Genomic DNA, 23867 nt, shown 5'->3' on the forward strand with positions numbered 1-23867 from the left:
CATTGAGAATAAGCGTTGTTCCTAGAATCAGTGTCGACGAGTCGACTTCCTCAACTTATGCATGATGCTGAAATCTACCTTGAGTGTTATGAATTTTCCTAGTTTAAGTGTCATTGTGTAATTCCTAGATTAGATTTGATTCTAGTTATTCTTTCCTATATGGACTTGTATTCCTTAGGGATGAAGGATTTCTTCTCTCTTTTACTACTATAAATAAAGGTACTACGTAGGGGGGACATCATATCCTCAACGCACACATTCCCCTACGATTCTACAAACACATCTCTCATCTCTCTTTTCCTTTGCTGTCGGCCACCTCTCCTTTGTCAGATAAAATAGATTACAACAAAAAAATTATATTTAAGACTTGCTACGAAGCGATTTTTGAGTGGATTGTTGTATTTTGGATATGGGGAAAAACCGCGAATATTATTTGGTTATGGTTTTGTATATGGTTATAGGGGTCCCAATCTGTATCCGTATCCGTCTCTGAATCCGAACCGAATAATATATAATATAATAGTGTTATACAATATATATATATATATATATATATATTATTCACCAAATCCATTACCTAGAAAACACAAAAGTTGCATTGTGTGAGCTGCATTTTATGGGAAAGTTCAAGAGTTTTGATATGAATCAAAATCTGTAACAATCAATGGTACTTATGGGAGATATAAAAGATCATCCAACATTATCAATGTTGTTTTTATGCTCCACAAGATCCATTCGTTAAATCATTTTATACATAAAATATTTAATGACGAAATTAATATTTCGTAAATTTCATGCATCAATTGAACGAATATATTTTTTGTATTGACGAAGATGGGTATAACTGTTAACCGATGGAGAACCAGTTACTCGGTGGCTATGGTTATGGATGATACCCGATGGTTAATTTGCAGTTATGGATATGGTTAATTTTCGTGGTTATGGTGATGGATATAACATTTCCGTCTCCAAACGAACCATTGCCATCCCTAATTGTAGTGCCACTCAGCAAAGTCTAGTGGCAAGCCAAATTCCACACAAGTTTTTCTCCATCTCCACACCCATACCATCTCTCCTATTTCTCTTTCTTTCTCTCTCTTTATATTCTCTCTCTCTCTCTCTCTCTCTCTCTCTCTCTCTCTCTTTCTCTCTCTCTCTCTCTCTCTCTCTCTCTCTCTCTCTCTCTCTCTCTCTCTCTCTCTCTCTCTCTCTCTCTCTCTCTTTCTTCATTCGTCTGCCCAATCTGCAATTCAGATATCCTTTTGTTGGAGTTGGATTTCTATCATCTCTATTTGATGAGAAATAGAGGAGGAAATATCAATGGGAATGAATAATTTTGGGCGTTGGATAATAGCAAGGGCAACAAAGGTTGAATATAAAAAAGTGGGTAAGCAAAATGGTTTGACCGGTGAAGAGGACGTCAATTAAATGTGGGTGCGGAGAAGATCATGGTGGAGTTGGGTGGTGACTAAAATTAAATGTGGAGAAGATGAAGATGGGTGTCGAGAATATAGTGGCTCGCCTTATTTTTCCGATCAAATGGTGGCGGATGGTGTTATTTTGGTCAGAGGAATAAAATGAGAATATACTCTTTGAATAAAAAGAATTTAATGGGTGAACATAATGCCAATAAAGAGATTCATACATTTTATGTCAACACAAATATTTTACATCTCGTTTGTTAGAAAAATTTCCCGTCAAAAATGTAAAATGCTCATTTCAAAGCATTTTGATATCTCCTATCGAAGATGGTTTTAGATGAATTGAGTTGATCAGATAACTTTTCAAAGTAACCTAAACACTGCCTTGTGATGTTACTGTTATAAACTTCTTATTTAAATGTAATTGTGTAAATTCTAAATTAGATTTGATTCTAGTTATTCTTTCCAATCAGGCCTTGTATTCCTTGGATTAGAAGGATTTCTTCTCTCTTATTACAATAAATAAAGGCACTGCATTGGGGGAATAACATATCCTCTACACACCCTACAAACACATCTATCTCTCTTTATATTTTCTCTGTGCCGCCAGCCCCATCTCCCTGTCAATTAAATATAGGTCACAACACATTATCAGCACTCTCCTGCCGCTGCACTTAGGAATCTGACGTGGAAGTTTTCTGCATCAAACCAGTTCACCAATATCATCACGCAATCAAGTTCTTTCTAAACAACGGTTTTTACGAAGTTGGTTACCAGATACGAACCCAACATATCGCATCTGGCATTTTTGGTTGTGCGGTCTATGTGCCGATTTCGCCACCCTTATGTACAAAAATGGGGACTCAACAAAGAATGGGAATTTATGTCAGATATGATTCTCCTTCAATTATTCATTACTTAGAACCTTTAACAGGTGATCTGTTTATCGCTCATTTCGCAGATTGTCACTTCTATGTTACAGTCTTCCTGCCGTTAGGGGGAGATAAGAACGTCAACGTTCCTAAAGAATGATGCGAATTATCATGGACGACTCCCACTTTGTCTCATTTAGATCCCTGCATCGCTCCGTTTGAGACTGAAGTGCAACACATATTAGATCTTCAGAGCATGCTAGATGCTTTCACCAATCTAGTGCGAGTGACAAGATCACATATTCCAGCAGCGAATGTGCCTCCAAATATGAATGTACCAAATGTACGACGGACTTTCCTCCTGGAGGCCCATGACGCCACTTTGACCGATCCACATACATTAGTGGCTAGCCAATCATCTGCCCCTACACAAAAGCGTGGCAAACAACTTGGTTCAAAGGATTCACACCCTCGGAAGAGGAAACCCACGACACAGGCACTTGAAGAGCCTCCAGTGAATCTGACTGTCGCTTACTCATTATATCCAACACATGAGGAATTCTAGATTATGGAAGCGTCCTTGAAGAGACGAACCCACCTTCTGAGAATCATGAGATTTCGGTCCATTATGCTAGCTTGGATGATGTTTGGTGTAGAAATGAGATGATTGTCGACGATGCATTAGCATATACAGTAGCTACTAAGATCATGTTAAGCAATGACATTGAACCCCATTCTGTTGATGAATGTTGATGTATAATTGATTGGTCAAATTGGAAACAAGCAAACCAAGTCGAACTCGATTCGTTTGCAAAACGTAAGGTGTTTGGACCTGTAGCTCCTACTCCTCGACATGTGAAGTTCGTTGGCTACAAGTGGGTTTTCGTTCAAAAGCGTAATGAGAAGAACGAAATTGTGCATTACAAAGCTCGTCTTATTGCACAAGGCTTCTCAAAACGCCCTAGGATTGATTATAACGAAACTTATTCATCCATTATGGATGTGATTACTTTTCGCTACCGTATCAATTTGGTAGTTTATGAAAAACTGAGTATGCAGTTGATGCACGTAGTAACTGCGTATCTCTATGAGGATCTTGATATGAAAATTTATATGAAAGTTCCCAAATGACTTACATTGATTGGATCAAATATTTCCAAACCTCGGAACATGCTCTCAATTCGACTGAGGCGTTCACTCTACGGTTTAAAGCAATCCGAAAGAATGTGGTATAAACGTCTGAGTGAGTATTTGACTAGTCAAGGATATATGAACAATGAACTATGTCCTTGTGTGTTCATTAAGAAGTCATATTCCAATTTTTCGATTGCTGCAATTTATGTCGACGACATAAATCTCATCAGAACTCCTGAAGAGCTCGCGAGAACTACTGCGCACCTGAAGTCAGAATTTGAGATGAAATATCTAGGAAAGATTCGATATTATCCACGGTCTCAAGATAAAGCAATGTTCATATGGAATCTTAGTACATCAATCGAACTACACCCAGAAAGTATTGAGCTGGTTTAACGAGGATAAAGCGAAGCCTTCAAGTACTCCTATGGTCGTTCGATCACCAGATGCAAAACAAGATCCCTTCCGTTCGAATGAGGATGATGAAGAGATTTGGAGCCTGAAGTTCCTTATATAAGTGCGACAGGCACTTTATTATACATAGCTCAATGCACTAGACTCGACATCTCATTCGCTATTAATCTTTTGGCAAGATACAGTAATGCACCAACACGTAGACACTGGACTGGTGTTAAAGACATCTTCCGCTACCTTAAGGGTACTACGGATCTGGGCATGTTCTATCCCTACATATCCTCGAGTGATGCCACACCCCCTTATCTCGAGTCGATTCTTGCCTTGTTAGTTATGCCGACGTAGGATACTTATCTGATCCGCACAAGGCACATTCTTAAATAAGTTATGTCTTTACCATTAGAGGCACCGCAATATCTTGGAGAGCAACTAAACAGACCTTAGTTGCCACTTCGTCTAACCATGCTGAAATTCTCACCTTATACGAAGCAACTCGGGAATGTTTTTGGTTAAGAGCAGTAGTGGGCCATATTCAAATCTCTTCGATCTTTACCTCGTCGTTGATGTCCCAACAACGATCTATGAAGACAACGCAGCATGAATCGAACAGCTCAAGAAGAGTTACATCAAAGGAGATAACACCAAGCACATTGCACCAAAGTTCTTATTCTCACATCAACAACAAGAGCATCAGAAGATTGAAGTCACGCAAATCCGTTCACAAGACAATCTGGCCGACCTCTTCACCAAGTCACTACTGAATGCGATGTTTAAGAAGCTTGTTCAAGGAATTGGTATACATAAACTTTCCGAGTTGTAACATTGCTAGTTCTCTTTAGAATTATGTCAAACTCAGGGGGGAGTATCCTGAAGTATACTTGCTTGATCTTAATGTACTTTTTTTCCCACTGAGTTTTTGCTACCTAACGAGGTTTTGACGAGGCACCCACCTTGGGTTGATCATATCTCTGATGAAGTCCTGTCGACGTTTCATTTGACTTTGCATTTCTCATGCATTTTTCCTTAGACTATGGATTTTGTCCCTACACGGGTTTTTACCATAGCCATAGGGTTTTTTGTGAGAATTAGTTCCTTATGCAAGTTTCTACCTTATTTGAGAATAGCATATTCCTATAATCAATGTCGACAAGTCGACTTCCTCAACCTCTACATGATGCCGAATTTACTCGAGTATTTACACACTCAAGGGGGAGTGTTATAAACTTCTTATTTAAGTGTGATTGTGTAAATCTTAGATTTGATTTGACTATAGTTATTCTTTCCTATTAGAACTTGTATTCCTTGGAGGAAAATGATCTACAACACACATCTCTCTCTGTATTTTCTCTGTGCCACCGGCCCTCTTTCCCAGTCAGTTAAATATAGGCCACAACAATTTCATATTTATTATAATCATTATACTATATATGTGTATATGTATTAATATCATAACATATCTATTTATTAATGTCAACACGTATATATCCAAGATTAAGGCTAATGGGTCAGAAAAATATTGTCCAAATGACACCTGAAACATGCGCTTTTGCGACTTTTTAAGCCCTAAAGACTTTCGCACTTCCCCTCCAATTTTTTCGTTCTCATTTCATCACATCTTTTAGACGTTACGAGAATGCTCTTGAAAAACGAGTGTTGTTATCGTCACATGCCATTAAATAATGTAAAGTTGAATGAAAGTTCACGGAGTCAGTAAATTGTTACTAGATATGGCAATTTTTTACACGATTCATTAACACGATACGTAAACGACACGAAAATAATGGATTTCGGGTTAACACAATAACTACTTGGGCCATTATCGAGTCATACGATAATAATCCGTTAATAACGGGTCCTTAACAGGTTTATACGAGGGTAACAATTGAGTAACCTGTTTCGACACGATAAAAAAAAAGTTAATTTGATGACTACTAAAAAAAACTTACTGTAAAATACAATTGATATAATGAATATGTATATATTGTTTATTAAATATTATTCTATATAAATTTTAAATTTTAAGTTTTATTTATTTATTTATTTATTTTTATAGTATATTATAGGCAAATATGGAGAATAAAAATTATAAATATAATAATTAATTTACATGTGTGAAAAATATGCAAAAATATGCAAATGCTTGTAGTCGCATCTTCTACGCTTTAAGGATGGGTATATAATCGTTTGAATTTTTAAAACCATACAAACTCTCATGAATAGTATTTTTAAGGGAGTTCAAAATAAACAAAATTCATAATCATTAATGTATAAGTTTGAAAGATGTGAAAGCATAATAAACGTTCATAATTGCATCCTCAACACTTAGACAATGGTTACATAGTCGTTTAGATTTTTAAAACCCTCCAAATCTCATGAACAGTGTTTTTTATTTGAGTGCAAAATTAATAAAATTAATAATAATTATTGTAGAAGTGTGAAAAATGTAATCACTCGTAATGAAAAACTTTACAACTTTTATGAAGGGGTCAACTTCGAAATTTAGTATGTATATACTAATTTAGTATTATGTTTTACATTTTTTGGGGTCAAATGATGTTTTTCAATTTCATTTTTATTGATTTAAAATATATTTTTCTTAACGGGTAACGGGTATTACACGACATGACCCGTTAAGTTATCGTGTATGCCACAAAAACGACACAAACACGAAAAACACGACACGAATGTTAGGTCTAATTGTAACACAATTTGAAGTTTGCGAGGTTAGTTTTAGTTCTTTTTTTATATATATAAATTTAGATAGTAATTATTACACAACATTGAGAAAAAAATTAAGTTGTTACATGAATTAGTTTTGTTTGTCGGGGTTGCGGATTTGTTGTCCTCAATTATGTGTTTCGTTTATGTCTTCTCATCTCTAGTTTTTTTACACTTATTCCTCTACTTAACTTTAAATTTAACACTTTATTTTGCATTAATTTAATTGAAAAACTGAAAAATTAAGGGAAAACATAAGGTGACTGCAAAAACCAGACAGCAATACTGAACCTCCCCACCATTCATTTCGGACGAGGGCTCTTCCTCGTCAGGGCAAAGCTTCTTTTTCTCTCCTTCTATATTTCTCCCTTCCTCTCTCTCTGGCAAAGCCGTTATCCACATTCGTCGCCGTCGCGTATCGATTGATTAGATATCCCCAAATTTCAAACTTCACACACTGTTTGTTTTTTTATGAGATGGATGAATCTGTCACAATCTAGTATGAGAATTTGAAGAGAAGGAAAAGAAAGGAAATAAAGCTTTGCCATCTGCGAGGAGCAACGTCAGCGGTGATGGGTTGGTGTGGTTGGGTGATTATCAAGTGTTGTTTTTTATTTTCTTTAATTGTTACTTTTTTAATTAGTTTATAAAAATTTAACGGTGTTAAATTTGGTGTTAAGTTGGTGGACAAGTGCCAAAAATTTTAAAAAGAAAAACATAAAGAAGACATCAAATTGAAGACACCCCTGCCGTTTGTTGGATAGTCTTCATTTTATGTAGATAAATTGAGTTGCGTGATCAATTTATTTTTCATTAAGATGAACTTAACTAGAAGCAACGAAACGAATAATATCCCTTGTAGTCCTCTTCAATTCGTTTCAGTTTTCTTTGTCATTGACTTGGTTGGTTGTATTTTTTGATTGATTGGTGATTGGTCGGTTAAAATAAGGTCCCCACTCTCCTTGGCACAACTCGTCCTCCCACTTAGATATATACATGCGGACCTCCCATCTCCTCTCTCTCTCTCTCTCTCTCTCTCTCTCTCCACTCACGGTAAAAAAAAAAAAAAAAAAAGCCAAAGTAAAAGGCAAAAACACAAGCGTATGCTTAAAAGCAAGGCAAAACAAACGTGTTCACTGTTCAATCTCCATCACCGTTAAGAAACCAGAGAGAGAGCCACACTGTTTTTCCCTTTTAAGCTTACGTTTACTGTATTTGGGATCATCAGTGAAGTAGTAGCTGAGAGAGAGAGAGAGAGAGAGAGAGAGATGGAGGGCATTGGAGGATTGAGGCATCTGTTTATGACAGTGTTTTTGACTGCGTTTGCAAACTTCGCGGTGGTTCCAGCCATAACTGATATCACCGTGCTGGCTCTTTGCCCTGGTCGAGATGAGTGCTCCCTTGCCATTTACCTCTCTGGTTTTCAACAAGCGGTATGTAAATGCATATATAATTATATATAATATATATGTTAATTAATTTCTCGTTGCCTTATGGTTTCCTTTTCATGTATAATATATGCTAATTCTCCATACATATGCATTATGGATGTATCTTAATTTCTACTTTCATCTCCCTTAATTGATCCCTCTTTCAATTGATTAATTCCACCGATGATATGGAAGAGAAGCCATATATAAAAAGTTTTGATTTTGATTTTAGTATTTGTATTTATCAATATACTCGAAAATTCTCTATGCTCTCTCTCATGCCTGGTCATGTATGGTCATGATATTTAGTTTAATCCACCGATGATTTCATAAAATTTCTTAGTTAATTTTATGGGTCTGTCGTTGCAAATCCATTTTATAAAAATTATTCATTAAAAAATAGGTGGTAATATCTACACACACTTTTTTTACCTTCAACGCACTGTTAATTTCTATCATTTTATTATTTTTAATTCATTCGATTAGATAACCGATAATTAAAAAATTATAAAAAGTAAAAAAAATATATGGATAGCATCATCTTAACAAAATAAGCCGAACCAAATTCATTAAGCACAATTTTTTATGTTAGATGGTTAAAGTAACTAAGCACATTACGAAGAAGAAAAAAAAGTAACATAAGAGAAAACATCAACTTTTTGGTAGGGTTCAATGGATTCTGACTAGCTAGGATTTTTTCAACTTTACCTTGATTAGGAAAAGAGTATTAAGTTACCCTTATTACTTTTACCTGTATTTTTATTATTTCAATAAAATACTTTTTTTGTTTTAATGCATAGCTAGATTTTTATCTCAAATGGATAAGTAATTAGATGCGTGCCTCTAATATTAGTCTAAACGTGTGTACGTGAACTGAAGCTTGCAAACCCTAAATACATCTTCCCAACTAAACTTCATACCTAATAAACTGGCCGTCCATGTCCATACGTTTCAGTTATATAATCGTTCGTACATGTTACCATTTGAGCTCATGAATTACTTTAAATATTACATGCTATATATATATATATATATATATATATATATATATATGTATGTATGTATATTTTGAAAGATACATGCTATTTAATTAGATACAAACAAATGAAGCATCGTCAGCACTTACGTAGCAACCAGACAAATCTCTGTCGCGGTCCTAATAATGCTGCAATTTCTAATTTTTGTAGTATAATGCTGCAATTTCTAATTTTTGTGTGTACTACTTAGGGCCTATGTGTTCATATATATATATATATATATATATATATATGTATGTGTATGTATATATGTATGTATATATGTATGTATGGTCATGAAATGAGGAGTAAAGCAATAATAACACTTATAGATCACAGTATTGCGTGGGAGTTATGTCCTCTTAAGTCGTTTAGCAGTGCATCAGTTTATATGATTTTGATTCTTATATAAACAAATCAAGCTGTATGAGTTTGATTTCGATTACAATGTTTTAGTCGTGCGTGCGTTTTTAATGGTTGCGTGAGGGATTAAATTAAACAATTGGACTCCCCTTTATTGGACTCAAACTCAAACGATTGAACCCCCCCTTATTAGACTCAAACTCAAGATTTCTAACCCAGCATGAAAGACTTACTCGTTTTTGGCAAACAAAGTTGGTGTTAATCAGAGTATCAATTGCAAGATTCAATGCAACATTTAGACAAAAGTGAACTTAATTAATAATTCAAATACACAGTATCGCAACACAAAAGATTAATTAGACAAAGTCGAATTAAGTAATGTGCAAGGAGATTTGGTGTAAACTAATGGGCATACGCGTGTGTGTGCGTGTTGGATGCAGATCATAGGAGTGGGAACGGTGGTGATGACTCCAGTAATTGGGAATCTGTCGGATGTGTACGGGAGGAAGTCGCTTCTCACGATCCCAATGATACTATCCATTATTCCACTAGGTTTGTATTCTACTCATCAGTAATTTTTATGTGTATAGTTTCTTTGATTTTCTTCCCTTCTCTTTTGCTTGATGATAGCGCTATGTTTCGTTAGTGCCTTTAGCCTTTTCTGCATGCGCCCGCGTCGATCTCCATTTCAGCTTTAAACTTTAACTGTGGTACCAATGTTATTTGAGCTAAGAATCTTCCACTTCTTCACTATATTAATAATTCCTACTCGGTTTGAATTCACATATTATTGGACAAAAAATGTATACTTTAATGTTTAATATTAATAAATTAATACAACCATGATGTGACAATTTTAAAATCGTCTCAAAATATTTTTGATATTTTGATAAGAGTGATGTTATCCACACGTTTCTTTTTATCTTTCACACATTATTTTTAAATTTTAACCTTCAATTTAAATGAATTAAAGAAGATTAAAAGATAATAATTGATAATAATTATGTAAAAAATAAAAATAAATATGTAAATAACACTACACGAGTTAAGAATATAATAGATATTTGTTTTGGCTAGACTTTTCTCTTTTGTGGGGATTTTTGGAGTAAGGAGGGTATGCTGGTCAAACACTCAATTTCACTGTCCACTTGTTGGTGGACAGCGATACTCTACATAACTTTTATTTTTTGTCTTTCAGTTATTAATTTATATGAAAAGATGGCACGAATTCTAGGATTAACTAGAAGGAATTTTAACGAAATTTTTTTGATACTGTTTATTTTAATGAAAAATTATATTTTTACATTAAAAAATCAATCATGATAGTATTCATTTTACTCTTTATTTTGTTCTTATCGTTAAAACTCAAAGTTTTTAAATCCTTTTCTTTAATTTTCGTTTAATTATATACTCTTTCTTTATCTTCCTTTTATTTTTTTTTTTGGTAAACTTTCTTTATCTTCTTTTTTGGTAGTGATAATGGCGTATAGCAGGGAGACAAGCTTCTTTTATGCCTACTATGTGCTGAGGACAGTAACTGCCATGGTAGGCGAAGCCAGCATCACCTGCCTCGCTCTTGCTTATGTGGTACGTATAAATATGCATTCCCTAAAATTTGTATTATACTACTATTAAGCAATTGATTACTTGAGTGTAATATGTTGGCCTTAATTAATTGGGCAACTTCATATTTGAGAATCTAGTGCTTGTTTAACATAGTATTATAGTTCTAGTTTCACGTGCAAAATTAAAGTGTACTGAAAGAATAGTGTCAGCTTGATATACATTGTTGTCTCATTCCTTGACATGTTAAGTTTTTTCGAAGCCAATTAGTTGCCTAAAACAAACAAATCCATGATTAAACAAGTTAACTATATATGATGTATGATTAAGCAAGTTATTGCATATTGTTTTTCATTAGTTATGAGCCATGACATAATTTGAGGAGGGGCATTAATTTGATCTCTCGTTGCAAAAATGACATATAAAATTGCTTTCTTAATTCCAGGCCGACAATGTTGCAGAGAGAGAACGAATATCTGCATTTGCAATTCTTGCTGGTATTACTTCAGCAGCAATTGTATGTGGAACCTTAGCAGCTCGTTTCCTCTCCGCTGCTTCAACATTTCAGGTTTCCATTCCCAACCTCTACCAATAAGTCCTACTATACCAATTAATCTTTGTGATAATTCTAATTAATAATCCTTGTTTATGTATGGTTTAGGTTGCTGCCTTTGCATCAATACTGTCAACTGTCTACATGGGAATTTTTCTCAAGGAGAGCTTGCCGGGCGGCGATAGTACTTTGAGGCAGCCTATCTTGAAAGGAGGAGTATCAGAAGTTGCTGATGAAGGTGATGTCTACTCACCGAAGACGACACAAGTATTTAAGAAAATTCCATCTCCAGGAGAGTTGATTTCCCTACTAAGGAGTAGGTAAGAGTTTTGTAAATTTGTGTCAAAAATCATCGTAATAAAACCCGTATCTTACTAAGCTATAACTTGTAAAACTTGTAAAACCGTGTGTGTTGCAGTAAGATTCTGTCACAAGCAGCAGTTGTTTCCTTCTTTCAGAGCCTGGCAGAGGGTGGCATGCAAGCTTCATTATTGGTACAATTGTCATTTACCCTAATTTCCAAATTTCCTAGTCTTTTTAGTTGCTCAAAATCCAAATTTTTACCGTGCAGTATTTCTTAAAGGCTCGTTTCCACTTCAACAAGAATCAGTTTGCTGATCTAATGCTGATTTTTTCGGTATCAGGGGCTACATCACAGGCAAGCAATACCTAACCTTCTGCTCATACATTATACATATAATATATATATATATATATATATACATACACATATATATACATATAATATTTATACATGTATATTATATAAAAGAAGTGTAAAATGAGATTTTTCAAGTGCCAATAACAATTCCCTTATATAATATACATACATATTTATATAGGGGTGTGATATCCACACACCCATTTTTACTTGTCACACACCTCTTGTTAATTTATGTCTGTTGATCTTCTTCAATTCATCTAATCCGACGGCCGAAAACTAAAAAGATGTGGGAGAAGTAAAAAGGGGTGTGTGGATATCACACCCCATTTATATACTTCTTATAATAGACTCCTTAATTTTCTGTTTGTGAATTCTGCAGTTGCTTTTCATGCCTATGTTGGCACCTGCTATAGGAGAGGAAAAGTTGCTTACAATTGGGCTCCTAATGGGCAGTATATGTGTATGTGCCTTTGCGCCAATTCTTCCTTACGATCCTATAATTAAATGTGTCACTGTCAAGTGTTAACTAATGCTTTTGAGATCGTAACATAGGGTGATAAAAATGATAAACCCTTCCATCCCAAAATTGCTAAGGCCAATTGTCCATGCATGTTTGAGCATGTGACTTATGAGCATAGATCGAATGTGGATCCCATGGTGATCTATGGTTACAATGTGCATGTATGATTTATGATCAAACATCATTCCATAGTGATCTACAGTTAGAAATCACACATGCGCACATGGACGACAGACGGCCTATAGCATAGCTGTCACCATATATATATATACTGATTCAAAACATTTCTGACTCTTAGATCTGGCCTTGTGCAGATGTTTCTTAACAGCATTTCATGGGCAGTTTGGGTAAATCTTCCATTGCTGAACTTGCAAACTTCCTTCATGTTTCTTCACATAGTTTCGTTTCTTCTGTTTTACCAAGTCATTGAAAGAGATGTTCAAATGTTGCAGGTTCCTTATGCTGCGACTCTGTTTAATGTTTTCGGATATTTAGTGCAGCCAAGCGTATGTTTTTTGCTTTAATCTTTGGTAAAAACTATTTTTCCCTATCTTCGTTGGTTGAAGAACTATGACTAGTTGACGGTGAAAATCTTTTACTTTCACAGATACGCAGCATTGTATCAAAACAAGTTGGACCCCATGATCAGGTAATTTTACTAAGAACTTTAGTCGACTTTTAGGGCATGTATAGGAAGCACTTCTCACGTTGGAATTTTTATTAAAACCCTAAAAAAGGCACTTAAAAGTGTTTACTCATGTTCATATAAGTTTAAATCGACTTATTTAAAAAGCAAAATTCATGTTCAGGGAAAGGCTCAAGGATGCATTTTAGGCATAAGCTCCTTTGCCAACATTGTTTCTCCATTACTTTTTAGTCCTCTAACAGGTATTTGTGGAATTTATCATTTATTATTATTTTTATATGTGATTTTTGGGTAGATAAATCCTGTAATCCAAAATTTGACCAATTTGTCGTATCAAATATACATATATATCCAGCTTTATTCCTGTCTGAAGAAGCTCCATTTAATTTCCCTGGCTTCAGTATTATGTGCATGGGCCTAGCACCGGTAAGAATAATTTCCGATGGATTTTCTTTACATGTAAAATTTCATTTTTCATTTCATATTTATTAATTAATTAATTTATTTATTTATTTGTGCAGATGATTGGCTTCGTTCAGAGCCTAATGATTAAGGCTTCTCCTAAAAAAACCAGCAGCAACGTCTGCGTTGAATCTCCCTAGTAAGAATTCAAATTATACATAATTCTTACTTACAGCAATACCTTTTCTCTCCAGAAAAAAAAAAATGGTTTTATCTTATGGAGCCCTTTAATTCATACAAGAAACCTAAGAACAAGATAAAGCTCATGCCTGCCAAAATCTCAAAGATAATGGGCGGCCGGAACCCGCAGCGTCGGCCTTGACAGGACGGTGCGGCATTTTCACGGTAAATGAGATGACGCAGACATATATGGTTAAATTCAGTAAAAAATAGTTTGTAACCTGGTGTTCTTGTATACTTCTTTCTTTAGTGTTTCTGTAATTATAATGTTACAAAAATTATTATATATAAGTTGGGATTTTATCAGATAAATTATTTCTAAGAATGTAAATTCAGGATGTGATCTCTGTACAAGAGAAAACAGGAACATAGAGGATTATATAACCAAGAGGAATCTACAACCAGAAAACTCGAACTAATCTGATTTCCGAAAGCAAGTATACAAAGAAAGAAAAATTCTAGCTGGCGAAGCTCTTTTGACAGTGTATAATACATTGGCCTCTATAAAACGAATTTCTATCAGCTGTGGATGGAACTCTGTGCGGGAAAGGATTCAGAAAGTGATACAGATCACCGGGTGGCCTTTACGCCGAGGCTGGAGGGCCATGATTCAACTCCTAAATGCAGGAAAATGAAGTGGGTCTGGGTATTGAGGTTGCGCGAAGGATTGACCATGCAACCATTGAGTGACATCATCTAGCAAAGTTGGTCAAGATGGTGATGGAAAAAAGAGCAAGAGAGAAAAACCTGCTCAGTTAAAGAGGATGGGAGATCTCAACCAAGAAAAAGTTTGTTCCTTCGAAGAAGTAGATGTTGGAATGGAATCATTCAAATAAAAGGCAACGAAATAAAATGCAATAAAAATAGAAAATAAAAACACCTTAAGTTAAAGACAGCACCCACAACGGATTGCTCACATTTAAATATATAGCACAACAATTTGCAGCAGACAATCACACAACAGTATACTAAATAGGATAAATCATTCCACAGGTTAAGAAGAGTCGTTGAAAATTCAGGCATTGCATTCAGATTTGCACATTGTTAGACAATACTATACATAAGCGTAAAATATACATACTCCTGAAGCGGTCAATCCACCTCATTGGATGGGAAATATGTCATCATTACCTTTATCATCATCCATCTCCAGATATTTGAAGTTAACAGCTTCCCACCCGTTACCTTTGTAATTAAAACCTGGACTCACATAGCACTTCATCTCATGAAACAGGTTCAAATGATCCACGAGCTTATGAAATGCATTGCATCCACAACACTGCAGAACCCCAAGAAAACAAGCATTACCGTTAGCTTCTTATCAACCATATATTTTCCTTTAGTGCAGTACACTCATAATACTTGATTAAACGCTTAATTTAACCGCAACATAATTTATTTTTAAAAACTTCAGAATTACTTGTCCAAAGTCACCAGCAAAAGATGTTCAGTAACGTATTATATCTGTCTACCCCAAATTTGATACTCACCTCCCCCGAATTGCATTGTTAAATGTTCTAAACCAAATCTTCTTTTTTTTTTTTTCGTTTTTTACCTTTGCCTGCCTAACTTTTCCCCATTTGAATCATATCGAATACACAAAAATAAGGACTTAGAAAATAATCACTCAATCTGCAGCACCATGATTAAAGCCTAAGTTACTACCTGCACAAAGACGGTGCCGTCAGTGTAAGCATGGGGGTTAATTGCCCGCGTTGTCCTCTGCCCACAAATGTTACAAGTGAAAGCTACAAGCATCCTCCGGCGAGGCGATTTGGTGAATAGAGACCAGGGAAAAGTGGAGACATTCTCTGTGCTTTGTGTCTGAACCCCAGCAGGGGCAGGAGGGCCTTCCATTCCAGAACCTGTAGTCCACCCTCTTCCTGTCGCCGCACCCATCACCAGTCCCATTGCTGCGTCCTAACATCATGTTTTCGAAGAATCAAATTTCATTCAACACAAAATGCACAATCAAGGCTTATACACAACAAAATTTCATCACCTCAATCACTCAGACAAGTTAATTTATTATTAAATGCATAATTTTGCAACAAAAGCACATACATTTTGTAATGTCAAGCATCTGACATGAATTTGGTTTCTTATCTTTCCCAGCTTTCCTCCACCAACTTATCCAAAAGAAAAGTTTCAAAAGTAAAAGCTTGCGAATATATATATATAGTACCTTGGAGAGTGGTGAGAGGGAGAGATGGCGATTGCTGAGAATCGGAAGGCGATTGATTTCTTTGGAATCCAACTTCGGATTTGATTCATTCTCGTTTCCTGAAACCGAAAATTTCCATTCCAATCAGATAAAACAACAAATTGCCGCGTTTGGTTGCCGGAAAAAATCCAAGGGAACCCGGAATCTCGAACCACTCTCATAAAACTTGAAAATTTTGGAAATTTCATTGATCAATTGGCAACCAAGCGAAGCACAAGAGGGTAATGGAACGAATATTTTACCTTTGGAGGCGAGCGGAAGCTGAAAGGGCCGTGAAGGGAGGGACTTTCGGGGAGAGAAAACGGAGAAGGAAGAAGCGGACGACGTGATTGTAGGAGAATACGAGCTGATCAGGGCTTCCATGGGAATCTGCAGAAAGCAGCTGATTCCAGAATCTCAGACGAAGACGATGAAGATCGAAGATGGCTCAGTGAGTCGAGTCGGGGTTGATAAAACTGCTCGTTGAAAAATATCGCGGGAGTTACGTGGACGGGGGGGATTTAGCTTCATTTAGCTATTTCTGGGCTGGATCTGTTTCGGTCGGGTAGGTCCGGTTCTCTGTTTGGATTGGAGGCCCAACCCGTTCATTTTTTGCCTTATTTAGGTCATATGAGTTTCATACATCCCATCTTCGGTGCCGAGTTCATTTAAATACTTGAGGTACAAGCCTCTTATTCAAATTTTTTTATTGATACAAATGATATTAGAGAAGAGGAAAGTTAAACACAAGACCTAGATGTAAAGGAAATATCTTTGATTGCTCTTTTTTTTTTTTTCCGGTTACACTCGATAAGGGCAGCCGACACTGAGAATGGGACGACGGTGGTTGGTGGTGCATAGCTAGGAAATATCAATGTATGGTTTGATGCAAAACATACATTGATTTTTTTTTTATTGTTATTATTGTTTTTTTTTCCTTAACAAACGATGGTATCTACACTAATAACATAAATTGATATTTCCTTTAGAATCACATTATCACCACTTCCCATTACGTTTGACGTAAAAACTTGAAATATTTTTGGATGATAGAAAGCACTTTCTGAGTTGTGTTTCTAATGAAAGTGCTTATGAGAAAAAGTATTTCTTGTAGAGGTAGTCCCATGCAAGCCCGGGTTTTTTAGTTAAAGATTTAAGCTTTTTGGCAATTGAGATTTGGGATTTTTCATATTTTGGGTTTGCCCAATTGGGCTTGATTTTTCATGGATTGTTGTTTTAGGGGAGTATCAGACTGGAGACAACATAAAACCATTGGACCCCAAACCAAAAGTGTGCAAAGCGTTGTTCATATCCACCAAGATATGAATGTTTTACGGTCAGCTTACCCTTTTGAAGGCCTCCAAAATTACACCGTGTTCGTCTCAAAGGTTTGATTTTGTTCGCTTCTTCTTTTGCTTCATAGTATCAACTTTTAACTTTTTAAACTTCAAAGTACGAAGAATTACAAAGTTGGGGTTGACTGAAATGAATCAACTTTTAACTTCCCTGCACAAGTTGTGATGGAAATGTGAATCTTCTGATTAGTTGATGATTCACTTTCTGTTTCGATGTAGGGTTGAAACCGGACACATTGTATTTTTATCGGTGTGGGTATCCTTCTATACCTGCAACGAGTGAAATCCACCATTTTCAGGACGGACCATGCCAGTTTCTGGTCCTCGGGGCTACCAGGAGAGAATAGCCCAACTACCACAATAAATCACGTGATAAGTAACAATCCTGATCGTGTTCTATCGATTGGTGATGTTACTTATGCAAACCTCTACCTCACAAATGGAGCTGGCTCCGACTGCTATTCTCGCTCATCTCCAAACTCTCCGATACACTAGACCTATCAGCCTAGATGGGATTTCAAGTTTGTGTAGGTATATGAAGAGTTTAGCTTCCAAAGTTCCAATAATTTCGGTCCAAGTGAACCATGAAATAGAACAACAGGCTGAAAATAAGACATCTGAAGAAAGCAGATCATCGTCCACGTTCTACTACTCATTTAAAATGCTTGGAGCCTACATAGTACCTATTGCGTTGATACAGTGTTCAGTTGCAACGTCACGATCAAATCGCTCAGCGCGATATTTGTTTATATGGAGCAAGAGATTTTCAAGACCTGAGTTCTTGAAGATCCTGTGACTGACTACATATCGTCGTTGCGTTTTGTGTAGCAGACATACAGGTCTAGGCTGCAGTCTGCAGAGAATGTATATACTAGAATTATACCTCGGTTTAACCACCAAGATTATATTCTAACCGTGGGATTCAATGTGCATAACTTGCAGGTGAAGAATGAGACTTGGGCCTTAGGGACAATGGTACCGGAACCAGGACTCTGATGATAAAATTGGAGATCAAATTTGTATAGTGAGGCAGCCTGATAAATGCCGCATCCGCCATGTGTTGAAAAGTTGGAATCCTGACCTCTAATTCTCGGGGATGCTATAGAGACTAAATTTGTAGACAAAATTTTAGAAAATAAGGACATGGAAATTTATAATTGGTTTATTACTTAAGCGTTGATAAATGTGTTCATTTCTATTGATAACACATCATTTAGTTTGCAAATTTTGTCTGCCTAACATTACCCCTAATTCTCACTGGTTCCTGCTGGGAAATTTATTCTTAAGATCATAAATCAGTTGACCATGATTATCTAGGAATAAGATGGAAGGCGCAGAAAGAGTAGGATGATGGAGTTTCTCAAATGTACACTGCATTTATATATACACACACGCACATACGTATACAGGCCTTTTGGGATAAGGGATCTCAATTTTTTTTTAAAAATGGGGATTAGTTGTGAGATCCACTTTACATCGAATTTTAACGATCTGAACCATCTATTTTATAAGTCTCGATTCATAGATCATCGTTACAAAAATTCAACTTAATCCGAAACCATTTGCCTATTTAATTATCACGATGAAATTTCAATATTTCTTAAAGAACAAAGTGTACATCAATTTCTTTGAACTCAGTTAAATGCCTCAGATATTTCAAATTTAGCTAATATTTTAAAAGGATAACCTGCGAGGTGCAAGTTGAAAAATAGAGAGTTCATATCGTTAAAATTCAATGTGGCGTGGACACCCACAACTAATTCTCTTTTTATTAAAAATAGAAATCTCTTCCATTAAAAGGCTTATAGAGAAGCAGAAGAATGTGATGACGGTTACCAGTGCATAGCTAGGTCCTCCCTCTCATTTTCTTATTTTCTTTAACTTCTTAATGTCTTAAATGTAACAAGGGTGTCCAAAGAACTAAATGATATAATTCACCTGCTAAAATCCGTAGGACCAAAATGAGCCAGAACATTCTCTCTTCTAATCCTACCATTGTAAAGAGAATTGAAAACGATAAGTTTCCTTATTGGTTAAGTAAGACACTCAGGGAACGCTAGATTAATACAGAAAACAAATACATAATCTCAAAACTCAAGCACAAATAGAAAATATTAGAAAACCACTTATGAATAGAGAAATAACATGAAATATAAGATCCAGCAAACATGAAAATTATCCAAAGAGTATAACTTAGACCCTAATTATGTACAATTACTATCAACAATTCATAGGCTTCATTGCCACTCATGACTCAACTAAACAAATCATCCAGGCTAGCGGCGTCTCCTTCATCGCCTGAAGAATCATCATTGTTTGCCTCAAATGTCAGTATTAGCTCTAGAAGGTCCCGACCGGAAGATGAGTTCTCCCCCGTGCGATCCGGGCTTTCACTCTGCCTTTGCAGTGAAAATAGTTGCATCATCAAATTCTGAGGGGACGATAAGCGGTACATCCAGCCCCTAGCCTTCGGTTTCTTCTGGACACAATTATAAAATTACGACCATCATTAGCATCATGATAACCATCAAGAAAACTTCTAGCGTTGTATCATCAACATGACATTCAATCGATGCCACCTGCATAGTCATCTAAATCATCATCGTCATCTTCGTCGCAGTCATCGTCATCGTCATTGTCATCATAATCATCATCATCAAAAATATTGTCTTCTGAAAAATATTCATCATCATCCTCATCCTCCTCCTCCTCACTAGCATACCACATTATTCGGCCAGGTATCACGACCTTTACCACACAAATAACAGCAGAGAAATCAGTTCCTCTGCTGCCCATATAGGTTCTAGCATCGGTATTATAACCCTAGTCTGTATCTAATTGTTTATTAACATCATAGTACCAACATTGGCATACACACAGGCGTTTCTAGGACTACCTAGTAGGGTCAGCAACCCCATGAAGCTGCACCAAATCAGCTTTATAGACCCCACCTGAATCTCTAAGCGATATTGGGGGTTTAGAAAGAAGAGTTCTCTCCGAAGCATGTATTAAACAATAAACGCCTAAATGTCGAAAATGCAAATTATGGTCTTTTGAGCAAAAAAAAAAAGGTCGTACCCAGTGCAAGCAGGGTTTGGGAGAGGTGAATGTCGGCTAGCCTTACCCCCATTTATGGAGAGGCTGCTCCCAAGTCTTGAACCCGAGACCTACCGCTCATGGACGAAGGCATTTGCCATCGCACCAAGTGCGACCTCTTTTGAGCAAACACAAAATAAAAATTACCACAAGTAACAAACAACTAATTGTTTTGGAATAAATGAAAATGCCGCATTCTGAGCCTCCCACTCCCATCCCATTTTCCACTTTCCCGTGAGGAGAAATGTTAATTTCAATGCCATCAACATCATCATCCGAGACTCAGAAGAACAGGTGATGCAAGCACCATATAAAAGAATATAAAAGAAGGATGAGAAAAATTTACTTTTCATAGGTCATGCAAGTTGGTCCATGAAGCAAAATCTAAACCTTAAAAGAGATTTTTCAAGTAAAAGAAATAGTTTAGGATAACAAAGCATACCTGCTCGATGTTCTGAGGCAGAATAGCTCTCTCATTGGCCTTGGGAGTCCACATCTTTATGTCATTTTCAATTCCACTGCTTGCAAGAACTGTGGTGTGAGGATGAGACTCGATGCAATTTACCACATGCTTATCCGCTTCCATAACACGAATCAGCTCCCCACCCTTTTTCTTCCATATGAATATCCGCCCACAATCAGACCCGCTCACAACATACTCACAATTAGGCCCAAAGAAGTTCACACCTTTTACTGTCTCACAGTTCCTATGACCCTTGTAATCCTGAGGACCAAATCTTTTATCAACATCCATAGTTGATGGAGATTTTTCACACTGATGATCACCACTCGTTTCACTTGCATCACTTCCCATAGAAACTGGAGAGGATGGAATTGGATTAGGTCCCAATCCCATATCTCGAGTAAAAAGATATATGAACTCATCATTATATGAGACAAGAAGTTCGCTCTGTTCTGAGAAGGCCAATCCTGTAATTCCCACTTGTACATCACCAATCAAGTGTGGTGGGCAATAGAAGTCTGCAGGTTGGCCAACATCAGATGACCCATCCCAGTTATACTTACGGATATCAAAAAGTCGTGCATATTCATCAGCACCTGCCACTGCAAAGAAATTTGGGTTTCTTGGGTCAATTGCAATTGCATTTAGATGGATGGCTGGCATGTAACTCCTATTATCAAGAGGTTTGCACGTGAAAAGTTCTGTGGCAGCATCAGTCCTCAGATCAAACTGTAAAGTAAAACCCAAGTCACATGGCTGTATAGCACAACAGAACAAGGAAAAAAAAGGCCAAGCATTTAAAAAAAAAGCACTACCAACATCACCACCATCATTAAGAATTGTAAGAGCTTACCACATAAATTTGCTCATTCTCATCTAGAGAGACTCAATGAGCCATTAAATTTTGAAAGTTTAGAAGTCAACAAAAATGCTAGAAAAGGACCTCATCCTCTTGAGTACAGTTTACCAATTTTCGGCTTGTGCAAGAACACATAACATCGCAAATTAAAAGATGACGTATTAGTGTTTATGACTAGCAAAGGAAATTATAACTCACATGTTGCACCAATCCATCTTCACCACAGGTGTAAAAAATATGAGGACTCCCAGGCTCAACGGCCAACTTATGAGCACGGCCCATATGTCTGCCCAACAATGAAGTATTCACTTGTCCCCGCTCTAGAATTTGAGAACGTCTCACCTATAAACATCAAATACACATACTAGGATTATTTTAACGAAACATGGATGTTCCATGGCATGATGACACTGCTTTAAATAAACAAAGTACCTGCCCATCAGCAGCACAAGTAACAATTGTGCGATCATCGGTATAAGGCATGATCTTTGCTTGGAATATATTATTATTATGACCGGAATGGAAAGAAAGCTGAGCTTTCCCAGTTTCCCAATTCCATAGGATAACCCGCCTGTCATCAGAGCCCGAAACCAGAATATCACCATCGGCATTGAAGCTTACAGTGTTCACACATCCTTTATGCTTCTCTAGCTTCCGAAAGATTTCAAGTCGGAGCACGAGATCCTGAAAAATGATATCCACAACCTTCAGTACAAATGTGATATGAGCCTCTTCAACTCCATGCATGACACACCACACTCAAATTCTCCTGAAGAGATTAGAACAAGAACTCATATCCACAACCTTGAATACAAATTTCACAGCCATAACGCATCGAATTTCGCTACTATCAGTGAGTTCCTCAATACAACATAGCAAGAAAGAATAAAAATCCAACTTTAATCTAGCATCACACAAATATGATCTTAATTTTATCCATAAAAGCAAAACACACATAATCCAAAAACCCAATGCATGAATTCATTTCAACTCCCATATCAGAAATCACTAAACCAAAAGAAAAGAATCCGTTGAATATCAGAAGCGATAGAGATTGTTCTTTTTGTTCAAAAAATGTTCAAACTTCCACCATCAAGGAGACGAAAAGCTTCTTCTGATTTTGAGGAGTGAATCTATATTTCTTTTTCCTTGTCAGAAATAGATCAAATTACTTCCAATGTAAATCCGATAATAATAATGATAATAATAAAAATGGGGGATAAGATTATCCAGAGGATAAGATACCTCAGAGCCGGCGAGGCGGTGCTTGAAATTTCTGGCGGAGAGCTGGCCGACCTCCCGCTGCCAAACATTGACGACAGCCTTGTCGATGCTTGTTCGATGCCTCGTGTTCATCGTCAGAACTCGCAGTAGCAGCAATCAAATTACTCTGATCGAATTGATCGATGATCCGTAGATGATGACTCGGTGGAATCGGAGCGAGTCGCGACTGATGAAGGAGAAGATGAGATGGACTGAGGAGAGAGAGTCACCAGAAACGGGAGAAACGGAGATGAACTCACCGCCAAGATGAGAGAAAGACGAAGTCGCGAGAAAAAGATGAGGGTTTTTTTATAGGGGAAACTGGAAACAAACACACTGAGAAAGATTGAGATGCCAGACCAGGAAAAAGTATAATACACAATAATAATAATTTTTATATATATCAGGCCCTCTATGCAAAAATATTCTTATTTTTTTCAAAAAATTAGAATTAAGTGTGGGCTTATTTTATATCAAACTTCAATGATTCGAATAGTCTATTTTGTAAGTCTCGATTTATAGATTAATTTTACAAAAATTCAATTCAATTTGAAACTATTTACCTATTTAATTATCAAGATAACATTTCATTATTTCTTATATAACAAAGTATTAGTTCATTTTTTTAATCCAATTAGATGTCTTAAATATTTTCGATTTAACTAATATTTT

General features: G+C 36.4%; 3 protein-coding genes across 8 annotated transcripts; 1 reads left to right on the forward strand and 2 right to left on the reverse strand.

Moving 5' to 3' along the window:
• Positions 1–6889: 6889 nt before the first annotated feature.
• Positions 6890–14268, forward strand: LOC103445231 (uncharacterized). Of its 2 annotated transcripts, XM_008384225.3 has the most exons (15): positions 6890–7992; positions 9809–9920; positions 10843–10955; positions 11377–11499; positions 11593–11804; positions 11903–11978; positions 12056–12142; positions 12528–12608; positions 12983–13015; positions 13121–13174; positions 13276–13317; positions 13478–13556; positions 13670–13740; positions 13836–13915; positions 14018–14268. In XM_008384225.3, coding segments are annotated over exons 1-15 (1329 nt in total). In that variant the 5' UTR covers positions 6890–7827; the 3' UTR covers positions 14019–14268. The 2 variants fall into 2 exon arrangements, with proteins under 2 accessions (XP_008382447.3, XP_008382448.3); XM_008384226.3 differs by having other exon boundaries at positions 13836–14054.
• A 695-nt stretch (positions 14269–14963) lies between these two features.
• LOC103412108 (uncharacterized) lies at positions 14964–16661 on the reverse strand. Its single transcript, XM_008350706.4, has 4 exons — positions 16423–16661; positions 16142–16239; positions 15622–15876; positions 14964–15235 (listed from the first exon to the last, which is right to left on the reverse strand). Exons 1-4 carry the CDS (start codon positions 16541–16543, stop codon positions 15059–15061), a joined length of 651 nt encoding a protein of 216 aa, XP_008348928.3. The 5' UTR covers positions 16544–16661; the 3' UTR covers positions 14964–15058.
• Positions 16662–19619: 2958 nt separating this feature from the next.
• LOC103429552 (uncharacterized) lies at positions 19620–23567 on the reverse strand. Of its 5 annotated transcripts, none has more exons than XM_070822427.1 (6): positions 23178–23567; positions 22365–22616; positions 22131–22274; positions 21053–21802; positions 20094–20262; positions 19620–19990 (listed from the first exon to the last, which is right to left on the reverse strand). In XM_070822427.1, the coding sequence occupies exons 1-6, from the start codon at positions 23286–23288 to the stop codon at positions 19977–19979; spliced, it is 1440 nt and encodes a 479-aa protein (XP_070678528.1). In that variant the 5' UTR covers positions 23289–23567; the 3' UTR covers positions 19620–19976. The 5 variants fall into 5 exon arrangements, with proteins under 5 accessions (XP_070678528.1, XP_008365924.3, XP_008365923.1 ...); XM_008367702.4 differs by having other exon boundaries at positions 19620–19993; XM_008367701.4 differs by lacking the exon at positions 20094–20262.
• Positions 23568–23867: the final 300 nt, after the last annotated feature.

The sequence above is a fragment of the Malus domestica genome, chromosome 05 (assembly GCF_042453785.1).
Source record: "Malus domestica chromosome 05, GDT2T_hap1".
Lineage (NCBI taxonomy): Eukaryota > Viridiplantae > Streptophyta > Magnoliopsida > Rosales > Rosaceae > Malus > Malus domestica.